The sequence below is a fragment of the Ursus americanus genome, chromosome 21 (genome assembly GCF_024610735.1).
Source record: "Ursus americanus isolate L20-20 chromosome 21, mUrsAme1.1.p, whole genome shotgun sequence".
NCBI classification, from domain to species: domain Eukaryota; kingdom Metazoa; phylum Chordata; class Mammalia; order Carnivora; family Ursidae; genus Ursus; species Ursus americanus.
The window spans coordinates 53,775,241-53,799,199 of NC_142147.1; the positions used below are offsets into that span (position 1 = coordinate 53,775,241).

The 23,959-nt window shown below is 43.8% G+C and overlaps 1 protein-coding gene across 2 annotated transcripts; it reads left to right on the forward strand.

Moving 5' to 3' along the window:
• The first annotated feature begins 3,957 nt into the window (after positions 1-3,957).
• On the forward strand, positions 3,958-22,280 carry LOC123786903 (uncharacterized). Of its 2 annotated transcripts, none has more exons than XR_006778071.2 (3): positions 3,958-4,027; positions 11,760-11,853; positions 14,767-15,307. XR_006778071.2 is itself a non-coding variant. In XM_045789237.2 (3 exons), the coding sequence occupies exons 1-3, from the start codon at positions 11,839-11,841 to the stop codon at positions 21,832-21,834; spliced, it is 2,466 nt and encodes an 821-aa protein (XP_045645193.2). In that variant the 5' UTR covers positions 11,766-11,838; the 3' UTR covers positions 21,835-22,280. The 2 variants fall into 2 exon arrangements, 1 of the variants encoding a protein (XP_045645193.2); XM_045789237.2 differs by lacking the exons at positions 3,958-4,027; positions 14,767-15,307 and adding exons at positions 16,123-16,249; positions 19,511-22,280 and having other exon boundaries at positions 11,766-11,853.
• Positions 22,281-23,959: the final 1,679 nt, after the last annotated feature.

Here is a 23,959-nt window from a genome sequence, read left to right on the forward strand (position 1 = left end):
ATAAAATTAAATACAATGAAAGGATAGAATGTAACTGTAAAAATGAAAATTAAAAAAGACTTAAAAATAGAGTCGAGGGGCGCCTGGGTGGCACAGCGGTTAAGCGTCTGCCTTCGGCTCAGGGCGTGATTCCGGCGTTATGGGATCGAGCCCCACATCAGGCTCCTCCGGTATGAGCCTGCTTCTTCCTCTCCCACTCCCCCTGCTTGTGTTCCCTCTCTCGCCGGCTGTCTCTCTCTGTCAAATAAATAAATAAAATTAAAAAAAAAAATAGAGTCGATAAAATAAGCAATTGGTGAAAAAGAAAAATAATTAAAATTGAAAGACTAAAGAATCATGAGAAAAACCCATGAATTCTATATACTACTTTCCTCCAGCACTGGAGTTTTGCAGTTCTGTGCGATCGGTAAACTTGATATTAGCCGGCTGTTCTTGCTTATCGTCCAAGGGAACTGTTGCACTGATTCTTGGGTGTCTTTGCCCAGGCAGAATTGTACCTCCCTTGCCAGGGGCCTGGGCTAAATGTAAGCAGCTCCGGACTGTTCTCTGTGGCTATTATTCCCTGAAGGCTTTCAGTGCCACTTTAGGGGATGAGAATGAAAATGGTGGCCTCCCAGTATCTTGCCCCATGCCCCGCAGTCCTCAGTTCACTCTCAGGGAATAGCAATCACTCTTGTCTGTTTAGTCTCCATCTGCACTCTGTGCTCACCCAGCCTGGGACCAGGCGTTTCTATCTCAGGCACATGACCCCACTTCCAGTCTCCAAACCCTGCAGACTCCTGGGGCGCGCACCCACGCCACTCCTCCTGGTAGAGGGAGGGGGGTCTTGCCACGGTTCTGCCATTTGCTAGGCCCCTGCTCAGAAAGCGGTCACGCTACCGTGCTGCAGTTCACGGTTGTGTGACAGTACCAGCTGAAAGCCCACTCCTAGACTCGCTGGTGGTAGCCGACTTTCCTGCTCTGATGCCTGGGAACTCTGCTGTACTCAGGCACCCCTGTTCTTTCTGTGACCCCAGGGATCCTGAGAACACACTGTCTCACCTAGGATTCTGCTCTGCTTCGCCACCCAAGCGCCTTTCAGGCAGGGACATTCCCCATGGGAGCAGACTTCTAAAAGTTCCGGTTTTGTACGCTGCTGTTGTATCGCTTTCCCAGAAGGCTCCCTCCCCCCATGGCTTGTCTTTCGATATATCCTCTCAGATTCACTTCTCTGTACCCCTATCTTGCAAAAAGTGGTTGCTTTTCTATTTGTAGAATTGCAGCAATTTTTTTTCTTAGATCTCCGGTTGAGTTCACTGATGTTCAGAATGACTTGGTAGCTATCTAGCTGAATTCCAGGGACCAGACAAAACGAATGTCCCCAAAGCAAAGGAATGTTCTACCAAATGACCATGAAATAAAGCAGTCCAAGACACTAAGAGATTGGGATTTATATGGGAGGATAGTAATAGGTTACTGATTATGTGGTAGAAATAATACGGGAGACACGGTGTCTACGTTCTTTGGATAGCTGGTTTATTTCAAAGATTAATGAAAATTAGTCTTATTTTTGACAGTCGAAGAGAGAACAGTTATCAGGAGAGTTAATCAAAAGAACCAGTATCGTTTATGCATGTATATGATTCACATTTAACTGCTGGTATAATTTTTGCTACCTTTTCCACCCACTTTTATTAAAGTATAGTTGTCAGATAAAATTGTATGATATTTAAAGTGCACATTGTGGTGATTTGATATACATATACATTGTAAAATGTATTGTAGTTGTCACAGCTATCACTTCACATATTTTATCTGTTGTGTGTGTGAGAACATTTAAGTTCTCTCATAGATTTCAGTTATACAATAGAATGTAGTTGCCGTGTCCTTAGTCCTTATTGGTCTTAGGACTGAAAGCTTGTACCCTTTTACCAACCTCTCCATGTTTCCCCAAACCCCCAGCCCTGGGAACCACTTGTCTAGTGTTTCTATGAGTTTGATTTAATTGATTGATATTTTTAAAAAAGTTCATCTTTTTAGTAATCTCTACACCCAGTCTGGGGCTTGAACTCATGACCCCCGAGATCAAGAGATGTGTGCCCTACAGGTTGAGCCAGCCAGGCTCCCCTCATGGATTTCTTCATAAATCACCGCATTTGAAGAAGTCACTTCTTCCAGACTTTACAGACCAGTTTTGGCAAGTAAGATCCCTCTCCAGCTAGGGCCTCAAGCTAATGGGATTGCCTCTGGGATCATGTGACAGTGGGCCTGAAGCCAGGTCACATGGCTCCTGCCTCATCCCCTCTAATGGGGAGGGGAAGGGGCATAGTCAGTGCATCCTTTAAAAATGACATGATACATCTTCTTTTATTCATGTGTGCTATGTCAGGAGACTCTGCTCAGTTTTACAGGAAAATATTTTAAATCTGCTAATTTCCCTATCTAAATATTATATTTTGATTGACTGCCAGTTCTCTGTGGATGAAATCTTCCACATGTAGGGAGGACAGAAAACATACTTGTAGTAGATGTTAACTAACAGATATTGCCAGAAAAATTATTCAGGGTAGAAATAAATTTATTGGATAGTTAGTTGATAATCTAATTTTACTTTCCTTAGGGTTCATATTAACGAGCATATACCTCCCTACTGAATGCCCTGAGAAATACTGCAAAATCGATTATTAAGTGAAAATAAGTCCCAATGTCTTTCAAAGACTACATATTTTACAGGCTTTGTAAACATTCAGAAGGAAAAGCTAAAATATATTACAATTTGTAAACAAAAACCAATAATGACTTTCAGAATGGATGTATAGTGATTTTGAAATTATATTTAGATACTGATTTAAGTATATTTTGATGTAAACAAGTTAAGCTCCGGTATTTGAAGGTAATTCATCTCGTGTGTAATAGAATAATTATAACAAACATTAGAAATTATATCAGGCAATTTATAATAATTTTTTAGAAGTTACTGTTGTTGGGGTGCCTGGGAGGCTCAGTCCATTATGCATCTGACTCTTGATTTCCGCTCAGGTCATGACCTGGGGTCCTGAGATCTAGACCCACCTCGGGCTCTGCCCTGGGCGTGAGCCTGCTTGAGATTCTCTCCCTCTGCCCCAACCCCCTCTCGCACTTTCTCTCAAAAAAAAAAAAAACCCACAAAACAAAACCCCAGAAAACCCAAACTTTTTTTTTCAAGTTACTGTTGTTTTTAAAGCAGTGGTTGGTAACCCAAATTGTCATGTGCCTTTGCCGTTCACGGCTTATAGCCCAGGTCTCGTCCCTGTGAAAGTCTTCAGAACTGAACTCAGTGTGGAGCTTCGCCTCCTGGGTGAACGGGGAATCGAAAAAGAAACGCTGTTTTATTGGGTGTCAGTATAGCATTGCCCTTTCTCCGCAGGGAGAGCTTTGTATTTCACATTCTAATTTGTAATCCCTACACAGCTCCAGTTGCGTAATTAAATTCTTAAATTTATTATAACTAGAAAATGTTCCTGGACCCACCACGTCCCCACAGACCGAGATCCCAGTTCCCTGACCCCCGAAATGCTTCAGCTTCACGAGATTTTGCCGTAAAATTGTTAGAGACAGTGAAATAAGCAGGAAGCGAGGCTGCTCCTGAAGACAGGAAAGAATCATTTTTACGTCCTGAAGAGACACACCTTGGGAGCGGGCGGAGGGACACCTGCACTCTCGAGGAACGAGCGCAAGCCTTCCCGCTCCGCGCCCCGGCCACGCCTTCTGACGGTCGTCCCCCCCAGGCTCCGCCCCCTCCTCGCCCAGTGCTCTCGAGGTACCTGCGCAAGCCTCGCCTCTCCGAGCGACCGCCCAGGTCCGCTTCCTCCTGCCCTGTGCTGGAGTCGCGTCTCCGCGCCCCGCCCTTTCATAGTTGCGTCCCGCCCAGGCCCCGCCCCCGCGTTTCTTGCGTAGGCCCCGCCTCCCTCTGCGCCCCGCCCTCATGCTGCCCCGCCTTGTAACTGCGCGTGCAGATTCCTGTAGACCCGGAAGCGGATAGCGCGGAGCAAAGGTCCCGCTGGGGAGCGTGAGTTTCCGTCTTTCTCGTTTCAACCTGTTCTTCGCAGTCCCCTGTCCTCCGTAGCCGGGGGGTGGGGGCCGCCACGGGCCTTAAAATCCCCGCACCTGCCCCTGCACCCCAAATAAATTCAGACGTCGCAGTGGGAGGCCGGGCGCGCGTCCCTTTCGGTTTAAAATCGCAGCCAGGCTGGTCCCTGCCAGCGGCACTTCCGTGTGGGGTCCACGCAGACGCCGGCTTCCGGTCCGTGTCCTGCTTGGGGGAGTCTTCGGACCCCGCGCCCTGTAGAGCGCCCTTCCGCGAGGTGGATTTATGTCGTTGGCGCCCCACCGCCTCCTTTCTCGGCCCAGGTGGCAGCCCCTGCAGCCCTCTCAGGAGAGAGGGAGGCCGCATGTCCTCTTCCGGGTCCTGGGATTCTGGAGAGCTCAGCCCGCTTCTCGAACAGCGCCCCTCTGAGCAGCTTCTCAGGCCCCACTCCCTGGTCCCCTCTTCCCCGGACCTCGCAGTGCGGTGGTTGACCTGGGCCTCCCTAGTGACACTCGGTGTTCTGTCCCCAGTTGCTCCCGCCTGGATAGTGCGCTCTTGTGGGAGGCGGGAGTCTTACTCCATCCCACGCCTACTGAATGTGTGGTCGAGGGAGATTGGGAGAATGAGACTACGGCTGAAGGACAACGTAGAGGATGGGTGAGGGACTTGCAAAGAGACAGTAAGAGAATAAGCTGAGAAAGCAGGTGGAAAAAAACAGAAGTTAGAGGAAAGCGGGATCTCCGGGGAGGTGAAGGAGAGCAACATATGAGAGGGGCCCTTGTTCAGGGGTAGGAGCGGAGGCAACATTGGTGAGGTGATTCAGATAGAGGGGGGACAGGACAAAGGAGTTAAAGCCTTGGCCGTCTAAGCAACGTGTAGCTGAGACAGAAAAAACAGGTGACAAGGAGAGCGGAAGAAGAAACAGCCCAGTATGGAAGTATGGCTATCTGGGGGTGCCAGAGTGGACCAAGGGAGTGTAACAGGGAAAGAAGCGAGGAGTGTAAGGGAGAGCAGGAAAGGAGCCCAGATGGGAGAAGAAAGAGGCAGAAGTGCATGGACACTGGGGATAATCAGAAAGATTGGGGAGAAATAGAAACTAGAGGGGAAACAAGTTGCAGAGTGGGGCAGAACAAGTGTGAGAGAAGGAATCCAGAGAAGGACAGACAGCAGGACAGGAGAGGGGAACAGAATGAGCAGAAACCCAGGGGGTATACAGAAAAGAAAAAAAAAAAGATCAATGCAGAGGTAGATAGAATGAGAGAGGAAGACACATGGTAGTGAAAAGAGTGGATCTCAATCCAGGTGATTCTGAGTTAATTAAGTTGTGGAATACTGATTTGTGGCTTTACAATGTAATACATTTGAAGTTTGTTTAAATTATATAGATGAGGATGAGAATTTCAAAACTCCTGTTTGGAAGGCTTCTGGGTTTTATATTTATTTGCATCAGAAGATAATTCCATTTGCAAACGCTGTTCAGCCAGGGGGCAGTGACTTGACTTAGGCAGTCGTGGGTCACCGTCTTCCCTTTGCCTGGGTTGGGACTGGGTGGGGGAGGGGAGAAGTGTGGGGAGCAATGACTGTCACTACACACTGCCTTAAAGGAACGTTACATTTACTGTGGTTTTTTTGGTAATGGATTTACTTTTTTCACCCTACCTCTCTTAGATTTGATTCGGTATTCTTGTGACTTGACATAAATCTAAGTTCAGTTACCACTTTTTTTTCTATTAATTTATTTTTTATTTTAATTTAAATTAAATCAATTAACATATAGGGTGTTTTTAGTTTCAGGGGAGAGTTCAGTGATTTATGAGTCTTACATAACACACAGTGCTCATTACATCAGGTGCTCTCCTTAATGTCCCATCACCCAATTACCCCATCTCCCCACCCACCTCCCCTCCAGCAGCCCTGAGTTTCCTATGATTAAGAGTCTTTTATGGTTTGTCTCCCTCTCTGATTTCGTCTTGTTTTATTTTTCAGTTGCCACTTTTCTATAAATAATTATTAACTTCTGAAATAAGCTTTGGTGGCCTCCTATACTCAAGTCATGTTACTCTTTTCTCAGTATATTTTTTTAAGTTTTCATTTTAACACCGAGTCAATATGATGCATTCTTAATTTTTTTTTTTTTACTTTGACACCAGAATTATTTAGATTTTTAAAAATTACAAATTGTTTGCCTTTTACATTTGTTTCTGGATTAGATTGAGCCTGCGTGCTTCCTCCTCTCTCTTTTTAAAAAAAAATATATATTTATTTTACAGTGAGAGGGAGAGTGGGAGAGAGAGAGCACAAGTGCTGAGCACAGAGCCTGACCTGGGGCTCTATCCCATGACCCTGAGATCATGACCTGAGCCTAAATCAAGAGTCAGCTGCCCAACCGACTGAGCCACCCTGACACCCCTCTTCTCTGTCTTACATATTAGAAAAATTTTTTGATAATATTACATATTCTTAGGTTGTTTCAATGAGTACCTGGTAAGGTTGTCAGTGGTCTTTAAGTATTTGTGTGTGTGTTTTTTTTTTTTTTTAAAGATTTTATTTATTTATTCGACAGAGATAGAGACAGCCAGCGAGAGAGGGAACACAAGCAGGGGGAGTGGGAGAGAAAGAAGCAGGCTCATAGCGGAAGAGCCTGATGTGGGGCTCGATCCCGTAACGCCGGGATCACGCCCTGAGCCGAAGGCAGACGCTTAACCGCTGTGCCACCCAGGCGCCCCTGGTCTTTAAGTATTTGAAACCTAGTTTAACCAGCTGCCTAATGCTCCGTCTTCTTCCCTTATGTGATCCCTTAAAACACTGGGCTGTGAGCTAGTAAGTCGATGTTCCCCTCAAGCCCCTTTTGTCTGCTTCTCTGCAAATAGAAGGATGGCTGGATTGACTTGAAACTTTTTTCCAAAAGAGCTCATCTATTCACAATGAAGAAATTTGCTCACAAGCAAACAAAAGAATCTCCAACAAAACTGAAATTTTAAAAAATTTGCTCAGAGTTTATTTCTATAGCTGACCCTCTTTCAGTGTGTTCTGCACCAATGGTTATGTTTTTGCAATTCTGATTTTTATATGTTTCACTGTGATTTTCTGGAAAAGAGGAATTAAATGCTTGGTATCAGCGTGATCAGACTTTCAAAGAAACTTATCTTTTGCTGGGGCATCTGAAAGAAGGTCCTGGTGCCTTAAGGGGGAGGATGATAAGGACAAACTGCTTCTGGTCCATCAGACTCCATTTCAGAATTCACCCACACCCGGTTCTGTTCGCTCAGCTCAGACCTTGTCAGAACAGTCTCCCACTCTGGGCCTCAGTGAGCCTACTTGTAACATGCAGGTGGGACACTAGACCAGAACCTGAGTCTGAGCAATACTGATTTCTGAAATGATTGGTCACTTTGGGTCTGTGTGTGGCAGTTCTTTGTGGATGGAGTGCCCAGTTGTCATTAGAATTTTAAATGGGTCCCAGGCCTCCAAAACTGAAGCACAAAAACACTAGGATGGAGGCAGAGACACAGGCTCTGAGTCCTAGCCCATCAGCAGATGTCTTTCCCTGCAGCAGGGGTCAATCCGTAGGCAGATGATACTGCTCCCTGGCATTGAACCCTCGGCTGGCCTCCCGTTGTCATCCCGACAAACAGTAGACCCTCACCGGGGCTACACCGCGCTGTATCATCAGGGCCTCTGGCAGGGTCTCCAGCCTCATCCTGGGAACTTACACAGTTCACACGCTCACTCTGCCCCAGTCACGTTCACCTCGTCTCTGTTCCCAGACACCAACCATTTCCGTCACAGGACCTGGACCCTACTCTTACCTTCTGTCTCTTAATCGTCTCGGCTCTGGCCCTTTCTCCTCCTTCGGGTGTAGGCTCAGAGATGTGTCTCCAGCCTCTCCTGCCCGCCCATCATCTGAAGTGCCCTTCCCCAGTCAGTCTGCCATGTCATGCGGGCTGGATTGTCTCCATGTCAATCACCCAGATGAGAGAAGCTCTTCTCCATTGACTATTTGGAGCCTTTCGTGTTTTCCGTCTACTGGGGGGACCCAGGCTGGCTGCTGCACCTTCCTTTGGGCTTGTGTTTCCGATGCTTGCTGAGTAGTCCTCAGAAGACCAAGGAGCTAGGGCAAGTCATGAGGATGGTACCCATATTTCTTCTGGAAGTTTCAACACTAATTGATCTAAACCTCCCATGGCTGCTTATTTTACTCAAAATAAGAGCGAAGGATGTACTGAATCCTAGAAAGCCCTGCAGACCTGGGTTCCCAGATGTGTCACCCACGGTGTCACTGCCCTCTGCCAGCCCCCAGGTCTTTGGTGCTGGGCGCATCGCCAGGGAGCAGCTGCATCTCGGGCAGGGGCTTTGCCTTCCAGCAGTTGATGTGCTCAGGGTCAAGGATCCTCATTTCTCTTCAGGAAGGGTGGGGACAAGGTCAGGAGCCTGAGTGGGCATAAAATAGACACCCTGAAGAACTAGAGGATCTTGTGGTCTGCCGTGAGTGGGGCGAGGAGGAGAGATCTAGGGGCTTCTCTGTCTCTGACATCCTCACTGAACTCCATCCAGCCCATCCTCGACTGTTTTTAAACTGGACTCCGTGTTGTCCCCGGTTGCTCACAAGTGTTCCCAGCAGGGCCAACTTCTCAGTCCCCATAGTGAACCCAGCGCCCTTCAGTTGGCCCTTGTGTCCGTCACTGCTGTGATGCCTGAGCCCAGTTTGCTCGTGCGTGCCTGCGAGAGAGGTAGGAAAATGGGGGGAAATGGAAGTGAGCCTCCTTGAGGGGTTTGCAGGAGCGACATGGAAGCAAGTGTGAGCGTCTAGATGGCCCAGTGAATGGCGTGTGCACGTGTCCCAGGCGTGGTTGTGGGGCCGAGGGATGTGTGGAGCTGTTGGAAAGGGGTGTCTCAGTGCTGGCAGGAGCACCTGGAAGTGGGTTTATGGGTAGTCGTGGGGCTGCATGGGTCTGTTTGGGGTGCCACTGTCATAGCTCGGGTTCCCTGGGACGCAGATGCGGAGACTGAGATTTGCCTGCTGGGGTTTAATTGGGAAACTCTTGATGACACTGAGGAGGCACGAAGGGACTGGGCTTAGGCAGAGACACGGTGCCCCGTGCTGTTGGTGGAACCGGGGCCTGAGCTGCGTCCGCAGGGAGAGCTGGCTGCGGCAGGATGATGCCTTGGTCCTGACGGGGTGGATTGGGGGGTGCCGCCGGCCTCCGCTGCACACGGTGACCTCTGGGGATCTTTTGGGCATCCTTCCTGCACCTCATCATATGCCTTACTCTTTGGAAGTTACTTGGTCAGCAGGCAGGGGTGGTGGTATCTTAGACACAGAGACACACATACCGCAGACCCTTTTTATTCACTCTTCTTCCATCTATAGAGCAAAACATTCTCAGTTAACTGTTTCCCCCTTATTAAGTGTCGTTTTTTATGCTCATTTCAGAGCACAGTACACTAAACACTCTGTCTTCAAACCTTGCTTTCAGTCACCGCTCGGACCCCATCCGGTCAAGCTTTCACAGCCACTGTGCTACTGAGACTCTCCAGGGACCTCCCTTTTGTCCAGTGATTGGTTTCCTGTTCTCATCTTCCTGCTCCTGTCACCAGCATGTGGCACGGTTGATCGTTCCCTCTTCCTTGACTGATTTTCTTTCCCTTCTCTGCTGAGCTCTGCACCCCGTGTCCGTGTGTCTCTCCATCTCTGCTAGGATGTCTGACACGCGTCTGCATCTTAATTTGTCCAGATATGGTCTTGACCTTTTCTAAAGGTCCTGTACATCTTGGTTAAGGGCCATCTTGTACTTCCTGGGACTTAGATACACGTCTTGGCATGAACATAAAATATGTAAGAAATTACATTATTCGCAAGTGTTAGTAAGATAAGAGAGAATTAAATGTTTACTTAAAATGACAGGAAGAATACACAGTTTCTAAAATTCTTTAGAGATGTGGGAGGCAAATGTTGGAAGGCCAGGCCCTTCCCTATCTGCTTCCCCAGGTGCCTCTCTGACCTCCTCCCGTGCTGGTCCCCTCCTCACCCTGAGGCAGCCATGCTGGCCTCTTCCGCTTTCCTGGGTGCAGGCTTGCTCCTGGCTCAGGGCCCTCCCAGGGCCTGTCCCTCTGCCTGGAACTGTCTGGCCCCTCAGATGCAGGTGGGAGACACCCTCCCCCAAGTCCTCAATCTGATACCACTTCTCAGGGGAACCTCTTGGCCCGCTCCCCCCCATCTCTGCCGCCTGCCCTGCATGTTCCCTTCTGCCCCTTCCCCTTCCAGGTCTGGGTCCTGGTGACAACAGCCTCCAAGGGGAGAGCAGGTGGGAGGTGGCATATCTGTTAGGATGGCTATCAGGAAAAGATAAGAGACAACAAGTGTTGGTGAGCAAGTGGAGAACAGGGAACCCTTGTGCGCCGTTGGCAGGAATGTAAATGGGTGTAGCCATTTTGGAAAACAGTATGGAGTTTCCTCCAAAAATTTAAAATAGAACTACCGTCTGATTCAACAATCACACTTCTGGATCTGTATCCAAAGGAAATGAAATCAGTATCTTGAAGCGATATCTGCACTCCTGTGTGCATTATGGCGTGTATTATTCACAACAGCCAAAGTATGGAAACAAGCTAAATGCCGACAGAGGAGCGGATAAAGAAAATTTGAAACATATGTATACAATGAAATATTATTTGTCCATAAAAATGAAGGCAATCCTATTTACGACAACCTGGATGCACCTGGAGAGAGCATCATGCTAAGTGAAATAAGCCCGATAGAGACAGACAGATACTGTGTGATCTTGCTGACACGTGGAACCTAAACACGCCCAACTTCTGGAACCGTAGGCTCGATTGGTGGTTACCAGGGGCTGGCAGGTGGGGAAAGTCGGGGAGGTGTTGCTCAGAGGTCCAGCCATCCATTTGTAGAATGAGTAAGTTTGGGTACCTGGGGTAAAGAACAGTGACTATAGTTAATCATATCGTATTATATACTTGACATTTGCCTAGAGAGTAAATCTGAAGTGTTCTCACCACACAAGTGCACACAATGGTAATTGTGAGGTGATGGACGTGAGTTGATTGTGATAATTGCTTCGAATGATCACACTGTACACCTAAATATACGTAATTTTTGTCAGTTACGCTTCAGTCAAGCTGGAAAAGAAAAAACAGTGGGAGGTGCGTTGATCTTGCCTCTTCTGGGTGGTGCTCAATCCCAGCTTCCTATGAGATTGCGCAGGCATTTTGCAGATATATCTTTGGTGCCCCCCTCATAGATTCCCCTTCAGATAGTTGGGGGGGTGGGGAGCAGCCTCGATAATATTCGAAGTGCCCCCCGGTGTTTCTGATCTGTATTCGGCATTAAGCACCAAGGCTCTGGGCCCTTTGTGTCTGAGGCCTGAGATCTGGGCTTAGGGGGAGTGGGTTTCTGCTCTGCAGGGGGTTTGCAGGGCAGGTCTGTGATTTGAAGGGGAGGGTCAGGGCCCCCGAGGTCCCCACTGCTGCGGTGTTAGGGCTTCACCAGGAAGGGAGTGTGATCTGAAGAAAGGGGTGGCAAAGCTCGCTTGCTGGTGTTTGCGTAGGCGTGTACTGTCCGTGAGCCCCTCTTGTGGCAGTGGGCAGCCGAGGGCCATCTCTCCCGCGGGGGGAGCATTGCCCTGTGTGTGTGGTTGTGGCATAGGGTGGGATATGATCATTCTAAGCATTAAACCGCATATTTTCAACTTTCAAGGTTGACTTCTCAGACAGACTCATGTTGCCTGAGAAACAGATTCAGAAAAGGAGGAAGAGAAGAGAACGAGGAGTCCAGAATGGCTTTTTCTCAGGTAAACTCATATTTTTGGTTGACGTTCTGTTTCTCCTTCCTATTGGACTTGCTGATCTCTAAAAGTACCGTTGACACATGCTCGTTTACACTCAGGCCTTCCCTCAGTCCCATCTCCACTTAGATTTCTTCTCATTGTGACCCAGTGGCGTGGAGCCATGAGGAGACTCCATGGGGCGCATCATGACGGGCTTCACATGGGCGTAGATTGGAGGCGGGTGTGGGCCCTGTGGCGTCAGCGCAGTTGGGCAGCGGGGATTGCTTAGGGCCACGTCTGGATGCGCTGTCAGCTCTTCGTACGCCAGGGTAGAAGAAACTGCACATGGAAGTCATATATTAATGTCCCCAAATACCTGGTAACTTCTCGAAAAAGAGACCCATTCAGAGAAATCTGTTCTGCCTCTTATTATACTACATCTGAAGCTGAACAAGTAAGTCACTGCCTTCAAAAATTTTAATGATTAGAGGTGCCTGGCTGGCTCGGTGGGAAGAGCATGTGACTATCTCGGGCTTGTAAATTCAAGCCCACGCTGGGTGTAGAGATGACTTAAATTAAAACAACAACAACAAATGGGGCGCCTGGGTGGCGCAGTTGTTAAGCGGCTGTCTTCGGCTCAGGGCGTGGTCCCGACGTTCTGGGATCGAGCCCCGCATCAGGCTTCTCTGCTAGGAGCCTGCTTCTTCCTCTCCCACTCCCCCTGCTTGTATTCCCTCTCTCGCTGGCTGTCTCTCTCTGTTAAATAAATAAAATCTTAAAAAACAACAACAACAAAAAAAACAAACCAAAACTCAAAATTTTAATGATTGGGAATGGAATGGAAAGTGTTTTATTCATCATCAGTTTTAAAATAGGAAGTCAACCTTTTCAAATTTGGATGGGTTTTATTTCTTTTTCTTGGTAATTTCTGTGGCTAGGGTTTCCGGTACTCTGTTAAAGAGTAATGCTGAGAGTGTGAAGCCTTACCTTCTTTTTTATCTTAGGGAAAAAGCTTTCCATCTCTCACCATTGAGTATGTTAGTGATGTGCTTTTCATATATGGCTTTGATTATGTTGGGGTAGTTTACTCTTCCTGGTTTGTTGAGTGTTTTTATCCTGAAAGGTTGTTGAATTTTATCAAAGGCTTTTTCTGCATTAATTGAGTTGATCAGGGCTTTTTTTTTTTCCTTCATTCTATTAGTGTATTGCATTGATTGATTTTTGCATGTTGAATCATCCTTACCTTGGAGGAATAAATTCCACTTGGTTACGATGGATACCCGTTTTAATGTACTACTGAATTTGGTTTGCTAGTATTTTGTTAAGGATTTTCGATTCGGTATTCATCAGGGATATTGGTCTGTAGTTTTCTTTTGCTCTTGTGTCTTTATCTGGGGTTGGCATCAGAATCATGCAGACTTCATAGAATGAGTTTGCAAGTGTTCCATCTTCAATTCTTTGGGTGATTTTTAGCAGGAGATGGGTTAATTCTTCTGTAAATGTTTGGTAGAATTCTTTAGTGAAGCCATCTGGTCCTAGGCTCTTTGTTGGAGATTTTCGATTCCTGCCTGCATGTCCTCTATAGGTATAATTCTGTTCCCGTTTGTTACTTCTTCATGATTAGGTCTTGGTAGGTTGTGTGTTTCCATGAATTTACCCTTGTCTTCTGGGTTATGCATTGTTGGCATGGAATTGTTCATAGTACCGTCTTCGAGTCCTTTCTAAACATTCGAAAGGACTGTGTAATTAGTTGTAATGTCTCGTCTTCCATTTCTTTCTTTTTTTTTTTTTAAGATTTATGTATTTATTAGAAAGAGAGCATGGAGAGGAGGGGTACAAGGAGGGACAGAGAGATTGTTTAAGCAGACTCCACGCTGAGTGTGGAACCCCACGTGGGGCTTGATCTCATAACCCTGAGATCAGGACCTGAGCCGAAACCAAGAGTCGGACACTTAACTGACTGCACCCCCCAGACGCCTCTGTGTGTGTGTTTGTTTTTAACTTGGTCTAGCTAAGGGTTTGTCAATTTGTTAATCTTTTCAAAACCCAACTCTTGATTTGTTGATTTTTATATTTTTTATCCTCTTTGCTGTAATCTTTCTTCCTTCTGCTAAATTGGGTTCGGTTTATTCTTCTTTTTCTGCTTCCTTGAGGTGTAAGATTAGATTTCTGATTTGAGATCTTTCCTCTTGTTTAATGTAAATATTCACCATGTAGACGCTCCTCTCAGTGCTGCTTTCACCATATCCCTACATTGGGATGTGTGGTATTTTCATTTTCATCTGACGCTTTAAAAATTCCTTGTGGTTTCTTTCTCGACTCATTGCTTAAGGATGAATTGTTTTAATTTCCACATTTGGTGGATTTTTCTGTTTCTGTTTTGCTATTTGTATTTGTTTCAGTTCACTGTGGTTAGAGAAGATGCTTTTTATGGTTTCAGTCTTCCTAAATTTGTTGATATTTGTTTTGTGGCATGACATGTGGTCTGTCATGGAGAATGTTTCATGTGTGCTTTAGAAGACCATGTTTTGCTGTTGTTGGGTGGAGTGTTCTCTCTGTCTGGTAGGTGCATTTGGTGATAGTGCTGTTCAGGTCCTCTGTTTCCTTCTAGATCTTCTGAAACTGGGTATTGAAATATGTTACTGTTTCCTTATATACTTGGGGGCTCTAGTGTTATATGCCTATGTGTTCATAATTCCATCTTCCTGGTGAATTGACCCTCTTATCATTATAATGTCCTTTGTCTCTTGTGACAGTTTTTGTCTCATAGTCTCTTTTGTCTGATAAAATATAGGGACCCCTGCTCTCTCTAGGATCCCACTTGCCTGGAATATCTTTGTCCTGCTTTCATTTTTAGCCTATTTCTGTCCTTAGATCTGTGAATTTCAACAGTTCCAGCTCTTTGACTCTCTCTCTCTCTGTTTTTTCCTCCTTCAGCCTCTTCCTCTGGTCCCTGCTCAGGCATGCTGTAGGATGGTGAATGTCAGGAGCCCCGGCCAGCCTCTTTCCTCCACCATAATTTCTGAGGAAATGCATGCAGTGTTTTTCACTTGAGTCATGACATTTGGTAAAATGTTCTTGCTTAGTGATAATTTTTTCCCCAGTTTCCTTTTTGTCATTTTTTTCAAGTATCTATTACTGCGATTTTTTTAAAAATCTTAATCTGTTCAGTTAGTGTATAACACTGGTAACTCTTCTAATCTTGAACCATTGCTTTATTAGTGGAATAAATAAACTGTTTGGCTTTTGTTAATGCTTACATACCTACATTTAAATGGTTAAAATATAAATATTTTTGAATTCAGGTATTTTATAGAGACTGGAGTTAAAGTATTCTATATTTTTTTCATGTTTGTACCATCTCTTTACCAGCCTACTATACAGTCATATTGACAAACTGAATTAAGTACAATTTATAAATTGTCATTTTCCCAAACATGCTGAAATACATGTGAATAAAAAAAATCATTCAAAATTATGTTGAGAAAGAACTCTTCTCATTTCGGTTAATTCATGTTGTTTACGCGTGTGTGCACAAGTGCGTGGATGTGAAAGTCCGTGGTTTTTGTAAAAGACGTCATTTTGTAAATTTCATATTTTTTGGCAGTAGAAATTAAATATATTCCATGGCCTTCAGTTCTTTCTATACTGTCAGGCTAATGATTTAAATAGTAGAATAGTAGTACGAATAGTAACATTTAGGGCTGCCTCAGTGACTCAGTTAGTTGAGTGTCTGCCTTTGGCTTAGTTCATGATCCCAGGGTCCTGGTATCGAACCCTGCATTGGACTCCCTGCTCAGTGGGGAGCCTGCTTCTCCCTTTCCCTCTGCCTGCTGCTCCCCCTGCTTGCACTCTCTCTGTCAAATAAATAAAGTCTTAAAACAAACAGACTTCCAAGTTATTGCCGTTGTTACCCTCATCACAGTTTTTAGATCCACTATGAATTTGTCATCTGAAGATAGCACTCGTGTTCTCGCTCGTCTAGCTATCACTCAGCATGTAGGACATATTATCTAATACTTTGTAGAGACAATGCAGTATTGACTTTTTATGTGTCTGCTTCATGTCATGCATTGTCCACATAAATGAGAGATCCACACTTATTTGGAGGGCATCATAATCCTTACGGGAATGCATAAGAAATTAAAATTAGAGACACAGAAGTTGCTCACAATACCTTAACAGGGATCTGTTGAACACTCACGTTACCAAATTGTTACATACACTTCTCTCTTCTCATTTTGTGTGAAGAACTTTCCCATGGCCTTTTGGTGAAGTGTGTTTTCATTTCAGGGACGGTTGACCTTCAGGGATGTGGCCATAGAATTTTCTCAAGAGGAGTGGGAGTGCCTGGACCCTGCTCAGCGGGAGTTGTACAGGGACGTGATGTTGGAGAACTACAGGAACCTGGTCTCCCTGGGTGAGGAAAACGTTCCTCCAGAAGTGGGGGTCTACCCTTGGGTATCTTTGCATTTTCCCTTGTCTGTCTTCTGGGGGCCCCTGTCCTGCTTGACTGAGATTGAAGCCCTGTTGACTCAGAAATGAAAAGCCTCATAATGTGGCATCTGGACTTCTACTCTCTTCTTTCTTCAGGGGTTGTTCTAGAGTTTAAGAATGCATAAAACCATATGGCAAACTTAAAATACCCAGTTTCCTGTTTTCTTCCCCTGTGCTTTTGATTCAGTAGTTTTAGAAGACAGCTATAAATCTGCGTGTTATACTGTTGCCTGTGCTCTTAGGAAGCAAGCAGTGGAGGAATTTGTGATACATTTGTTCTAGATCCATCTGTGATATCCTCTCTCCTCAGCTGAACAAAGAGCTAGGATTGTGGAAAGCCATAACACATCACATTCATGTTCTTTTCTTCTTATAAGCAGGAATTTCTGTTGCTGATCTGAATATTATGTCCTTTTTGGAGCAAGGGAAAGAGTCCTAGACTGTGGAGGGCAAAGAGCAAATAGCATAAAACCAAACGGGTGGGAATGTGTGACAGGTGGGAACACAGGGAAGAGCTCAGAAGGGCAGAGAGGAAGCCTCACCATTAATAGTGTTCGAGAAACTCTGCAATGGGAGAGTTCTACAGGAAAACAAAAGCTGCTTTCTTGTGAGCTCTCGGACGAAATTTTTCTCCTCGCTCGTATATCACTCAGTCTTCAGACGAGTCACTTTGGTGGCGCAGCTGGTTAAGCATCTGACTCTTGGCTTTCAGCTCAGGTCATGATCTCACACTCGTGATATTGAGCCCCATGTCGGGCTCTGTGCTCAGCAGGGAGTCTGCTTGTGATTCTCATTCTCCCATTGCCCCTCCCTCAGCTCTCTCGCACATGCGTTCTCTCTCAAAATAAATAATAAAATCTTTTAAAAAATACAAATTAGTCCTGTTGATGGTATGGAATATTGCATATTTTATGGTACACTCAAAAGTTACTTTTGTTTAATAAGAGATACCGACTTTGTCATGTTTGTTATGAGATATCCCTTTGCATCATATTCTGTATGTTTTCATTTTGCAGTTCTCAAAATTTTGTCTCTGATCTTAGTAAATTTTCAAAGAATATACTCTGAGCTATATACATTTGGGGCTAATGAACTGAATAACTAGAGGGCACTGCATAGATAGGGAATTGCTCTGTTGTTTGGCTGTTACATAACTGCAGGCAGGAAATCATAATTGTGACTTCTGACTTCTTTCTCCAATTCCTTTGTAACGTATTTTTCTGACCTGATATTTTAGAAGTCAGTGACCTCAACATATTTCCCAGTTTTCCTATTGTGTGCTCTTCTAGAATAGAAATCTTTCTTCTATTTTTATTTTATCTTATTTATTTAGAGGGAGAGAACATGTGAGTGGGGGGAAGGGCAGAGGGAGAGATTTGAAAACAGACTCTGCAGTGAGCTTGGAGCCTGGCACAGGGCTCGATCCCATGACCTGAGATCATGACCTGAGCCAAAACCAAGAGTCAGACACTTAACCAACTGAGCTACCCAGGTGCCTTGCTTTCTTTTACTTTTGAGGGGAAATGTTTAGAGCTCCACAGAGTACAATTTTCTATAATTTGGTTACTTATTATTTATTGCTGGTTTTATCAAGGGTTACTAGAATATTTTATTTATTAATTTTTATTGTGATTTACAGATAGTTTATTCAATATAACTGACATGTACCACTTGTTAATGTTGTAAAATGCCTATATTTCATGAGTACAGAGAATTTTATAACAGGTATTTGTAAAATTTCATTTTGTAAACATTGTTTTATTAAAGTTTTCATTTTCTGGGGTGCCTCGGTGGCTCAGTCAGTTAATTGTCTGCCTTCAGGTCAGGTCATGATCTCAGGGTCCTAGGATCGAGCCCGTCATTGGGCTCTCTGCTCAGCAGGGAGTCTCCTCCCTTTCACTCTCCCTCTGTGTTCTCTCTCAAATAAATAAAATCTTTAAAAAAATTAAATTCTTCATTTTCTCAATGCTGTATTTGTTTTGCAGTGCTAGTTTGCCCTTTATTTATATTATTCATCAGATAAGGTTGTTCTGGATTACTTACCATTGTAATAGATTATCTGGTCTTCAGCACTTATTTATATACAAGTATACAGAAAATTCTGTGTAATACTTTTTTCTCTGTTATGAGACATATTTACTGCCAATTGGTATGTGCTTTGGGATCACGGTGAAAAAAATACCCTATCTTACAAGTGTTGGTGAAGATGTGGAGAAAAAGGAACCCCCTTGCACTGTTGGTGAGAATGCAGTCTGGTGCAGCCACTGTGGAAAAGAGTATGAGGTTCCTCAAAAAGTTAAAAATAGAACTAAGATGCAGCAATTGCACTACTGGATATTTACTCAAAAGTTACAAAAACACCAATTCAGAGGGATACAAACACCCCTATGATGATAGCAGCATTATTTACAATAGCCAAATTATGGCAGTGGCCCGCGTATCCATCGATAGATGAATGGATAAAGAAGATATGTATACAGTGGAATACTGTTCAGCCATAAAAAATGAAATCTTGCCATTTGCAACAACATGGATGGAGCTGGAGAGTATAATGCTAAGTGAAATACGTCTGTCAGAGAAAGACAAAGAGCATATGATTTCACTCATTTGTGGAATTTAAGAAACAAGGCAAACAAGCAAAGGGGGAAAAAAGAGGGAAAGAGACAACCAAGAAACAGACTCTTAACTATGGAGAACAAACTGATGGTTACCAGAGGGGAGTTGGGTGGGGGATGGGTTAAGTAGGTGATGAGGATCAAGGAGTGCACTTGTCGTGATGAGCATGGGGTGATGTAGGAATTGTTGAATCACTATATTGTAACCTGAAACTAATATAACACTGTACGTTAACTATCCTGGGATTAAAAAAGAAAGAAAAATACCCTTTCTTTGAGAGCTAACATAATTTTGTACAGCATGAGTATTTTTGTCATTGGGTGTTTGAAACTAGGCTATCCTAAAATTAATTTGTATTACAGATGAGCCCTCTTTAGTAAAAAAAAAAAAAAAAAAAAAAAAAAAAATCCTATCCCTTTAATGTTACTAAAATTTTGAAGATCATGGGAAGTTTTATAACTGTGTTCAGTATAAGTATTACTTCTGTTGTAATACTATGTTTTCAACATGGAACGTTTATTTGTGAACTATAATTAATAGGATACCTATGGCTCTTTATATCTTATAGATGTCTCTCCTACACATGTGATGAAGAAATTACAACCAAAGGAGAACAGTAATACAAGAGAAGTATTCCAGACAGCGATGTTGGAAAGGCATGAGGGCCATGAAATCAAAGATTTTTACTTCAGGGAAATCCAGGAAAACATGCATGACTTTGAGTGGCAGTGGGGAGATGATGAAATAAATTACAAAGAAATGTCCGTAACCCATAAACACAGTCTCACTGATAAAAGAGATCAGCGTGGTAAAAGTGATGCGGGAAACACGCATGCTGTAAATAGACTTGGATTAAGTTTTGGGGGTGAGCTACACATGTTTCAGACTGAAGGGAAAACTTATGAATGTAATCAAGTTGAGAAGTCCGTCAACAATGGTTCCTCAGTTTCACCACTTCAGAGAATTCCTCCTACGGTCCAAACCAACATTGCTAATAAATGTGGGGGTGATTTTATTCACCCTGTGACACTGACGCAAGAGCAGAAAGCACATAGGGAAAAACCGTACAAATGTCATGACTGTGGAAAAACCTTTAATCAGGGCTCACACCTCACTAGACATCAGATAATCCATACAGGAGAGAAACCATATAAATGTAATGTATGCGGGAAAGTCTTCAGTCAAAATTCAAACCTTGCAAGTCATCAGAGAGTCCATACTGGAGAAAAACCTTACAAATGTAATGAATGTGGCAAAGCCTTTAGTCAAAATTCACACCTGGCAAATCACCGGAGAATACACACTGGAGAGAAACCTTACAAATGTAATGAGTGTGGCAAAGCCTTTAGTGTGCGCTCAAGCCTAACAAACCATCAGGTGATCCATACTGGAGAGAAACCTTACCAATGTAATGAATGTGGCAAGGCTTTTTGCCAAAGTTCAAAGCTTGTAAAACATCACAGAATTCATAGTGGAGAGAAACCACACAAGTGTAATGAGTGTGGTAAAGCTTTTATCCAAAGTTCAAGCCTGACTGACCATAAGAAAAGTCACACTGGAGAGAAACCATACAAATGTAATGTGTGCAGCAAAGCATTTATTGTGCGTTCAAGCCTAATAAGCCATCAGGTGATCCATACTGGAGAGAAACCTTATAAATGTAATGAATGTGGCAAGGCTTTTATCAAGCGTTCACACCTTAAGCATCATGAGAGGATTCATACTGGAGAAAAACCATACAAATGTATTGAATGTGGCAAGGCCTTCAGACAATGGTCTGACATCAGGATTCACCAAAGAATTCATGCTGGAGAGAAACCTTTCAAATGCCACGAGTGTGGCAAAGCCTTTACTCAGGGCTCACACCTCACTAAACATCAGATAATCCATACAGGAGAGAAACCATATAAATGTGATATATGTGGGAAGGTCTTCAGTCAAAATTCACACCTAGCAAGTCATCGGAGAATCCATACTGGGGAGAAACCGTACAAATGTAGTGAATGTGGTAGAGCCTTTAGTGTGCGGTCAAGCCTAACTTACCATCAGGTAATCCATACTGGAGAGAAACCTTACCAATGTAGTGAATGCGGGAAGGCCTTTACCAAGCGTTCACACCTTAGGCATCATGGGAGAAATCATACTGGAGAGAAACCATATGCATGTGTTGAATGTGGCAAGACATTTCGGCAGTGGTCTGATATCAGGATTCACCAAAGAATTCATGCTGGAGAGAAACCTTTCAAATGTAATGAGTGTGGCAAAGCCTTTACTCAGGGCTCACACCTCAGTACACATCAGATAATCCATAGAGGAGAGAAGCCATATAAATGTGATGTATGTGGCAAAGTTTTCAGTCAAAATTCACACCTAGGAAGTCATCAGAGAATCCATACTGGAGAGAAACCTTACAAGTGTAATGAGTGTGGCAAGGTGTTCAGTCAAAATTCACACCTTGTAAATCACCGGAGAATCCATACAGGCGAGAGACCTTACAAATGTAATGAGTGTGGCAAATCTTTCAGTGTCCGTGCAAGCCTAAGTAAACATCAGGTAATCCATACAGGTGAGAGACCTTACAAATGTAGGGAGTGTGGCAAGGCTTTTAACAGGGGTTCACACCTTAGGCTTCATGAGAAAATTCATACTGGAGAAAAGCCATACAAATGTATTGAATGTGGGAAGGCTTTTAGACAATGGTCTGACCTCAGGATTCACCAAAGAATTCATTCTGGAGAGAAACCTTACAAATGCCACGAGTGTGGCAAAGCCTTTACTCGAGGGTCACACCTCACCAGTCATCAGATAATCCATACTGGAGAGAACCTTACAAATGTACTGAACGTGGCAAGGCTTTTAGGGATTGCCTTAAACTCAGCGTTCACCAAATAGTTCATATTTATAAGTGTAACAGATGTGGCAAAGTTTTAAATTAGTACTCTTCACTAGATATGAGTAAATATCCGGTAGAGAAACACCAGATATGATTAAATATCCACTAGAGAAACCACACAAAGTTAATGTATGTGGCAAGGATTTTATCCAAAGATCAAAAATTGGGGAACGTGCTAGAGCAATACCTTATAAATGCAACGATTGTGGCAAAGCCCTTACCTTGAGTTCCAAGTATGTTGCAACAACAGAGTTCATGTTAAGAGAGACCATGTAAATGTGGCAGAGCTGTTATCTGGGCCTCACAATGACATCAGAATACACATCTTTCAGAGAAACCACACAAAGTAACGTGTATGCTAAGGTTTTATCCCCAGCGTCAAAACTGGAACATCAGAGAATATATGTTGGAGAGCTACCTTACAAATGTAAAGAAAGTGGTAAGGCTTTCATCCAATGTTCATGCCTTTGGAGTAATGAGAGAATTTATGTAGGGGAAGCTACACCAAATATGCCGAATGTGGAAGTGCCTTTAAGGAACAGTGTGCCCTCGGGATTCACCAATGATTTGATACTGGGCAGAACTCTTATAAATCCAATAAATTTTTTGACCAATCCACAGACCACACATCAGAGAATCCAGGAATAACTGGATATAACTGGAATAATTGTCTTTAGTTCTCTGCGATTAACCTGAGATGTTACTGCAGAAATGTGTCCAAAAATGTTGAGATTCCTGTATCATGGGAACAAGGACGTGTGGAAGTAGCTCATTATTTTCTGTGTACGAGGTGTTTATTTACTTGAGTTTTCTTGAAAAGGCTACATTACTGTGAGTTTCAACCTGAAGTTTGAAATCTGTTGATCTTAAGCTTCGCTTATAGGCCTTTCCTGATGGTCTCTGAAGAGGAATCACAAGATGAAGGAGCCTACTTTTTGGGTGTGACTTATTTATGTCCTCGTTCCCTGGAACAAGGACACTGAGTTGTCAGATTCACTATTGTATGAATTCACATTGGGGAGAGGCAGAGAACGATGCAGACCTCCATATAAGCCATCATGCTTGTTACGTTCAGGGCCCCCTTCTCTAGATGAATTATAGGGACTGGACTTGTCATGGGAGGACAGTGATAGTTTGTTCACTAGGGACTGATTATGTGGTAGAAGCAACGCAGGGGAAGATGTTAATAACTGTTCTAATCTGTCAATGACAAATTGATATATTATTATTGACAGATTTCCCTTTTCTTGGAAATTGAAGAGAGCAGTTATCTAAGAAGGCAATGGAATGGAAAGAACCGGGACAGTATGTGCACAATTCATAGTTAACTCCTGCCATTACATTTTGCTATTGTTTTCTTCAAAATGTATCACAGCTCTCATGTTGTAATTAATAAAGTTTAAATAATTTCCCCATAACTCTGAAGGAGTCATGTTCTTCTAACACAGTTTATCCCACCTGTGTGGGGTACTTTGTAACACACACTAACCATGCACCATTAGGCTCTCAAGGGTGAAGGAATCTCTGACAATTTCTCTCCATGATGGAATCAAAGAACAGTTTGGGGATTATATACTTAGCACTTGTGTTATTCTCTACATACTCTGCCCCAGGATGTTTATGTGGCAGTAATGAAAATGCCGTAGCAGTGCAAGTTCAGGACTCTCATCCCCTAAAGTCTGCCCCCCATTCATGAATATGCGCCATGTGATTACATTTCTTCATGTGTCTTGTGCCCAAATATAACCATGGTATGCACCTTGACTTAAATAAAGCAAAAGTAGGAACGTAGGAAACATGAAAAATTCAGAAATAAAATAATTTCAGAAATATGGCTAAAAATCTATTTTGAGCTTGAAGCACTCGTGAAATAATTTAGGACAAACAGTATATAATGGAAACATTTGATAGATAAACTAGAAATTTCATGTATACACCCTCCATCTTTTTTGTTAATTTGCGCTTGTGGCCATCCGCTGGAGCAGGTGGAACCCTAACCAAAGTTGGGTTTGGATATTGAGACTGGTGATGCCATGCACTACAAGCATTACGAGAACATGCGTTACCTAATGAAGATTTCTAGGGCAGGCACGTAGACTTCTAGGCTGGTCCAATAATGATTCG

Coding starts and splice junctions, on each gene's coding strand:
- LOC123786903 (XM_045789237.2), top strand. Junction 16,250..19,510: donor CAGGAACCTGGTCTCCCTGG/GTGAGGAAAACG, acceptor TATATCTTATAG/ATGTCTCTCCTACACATGTG.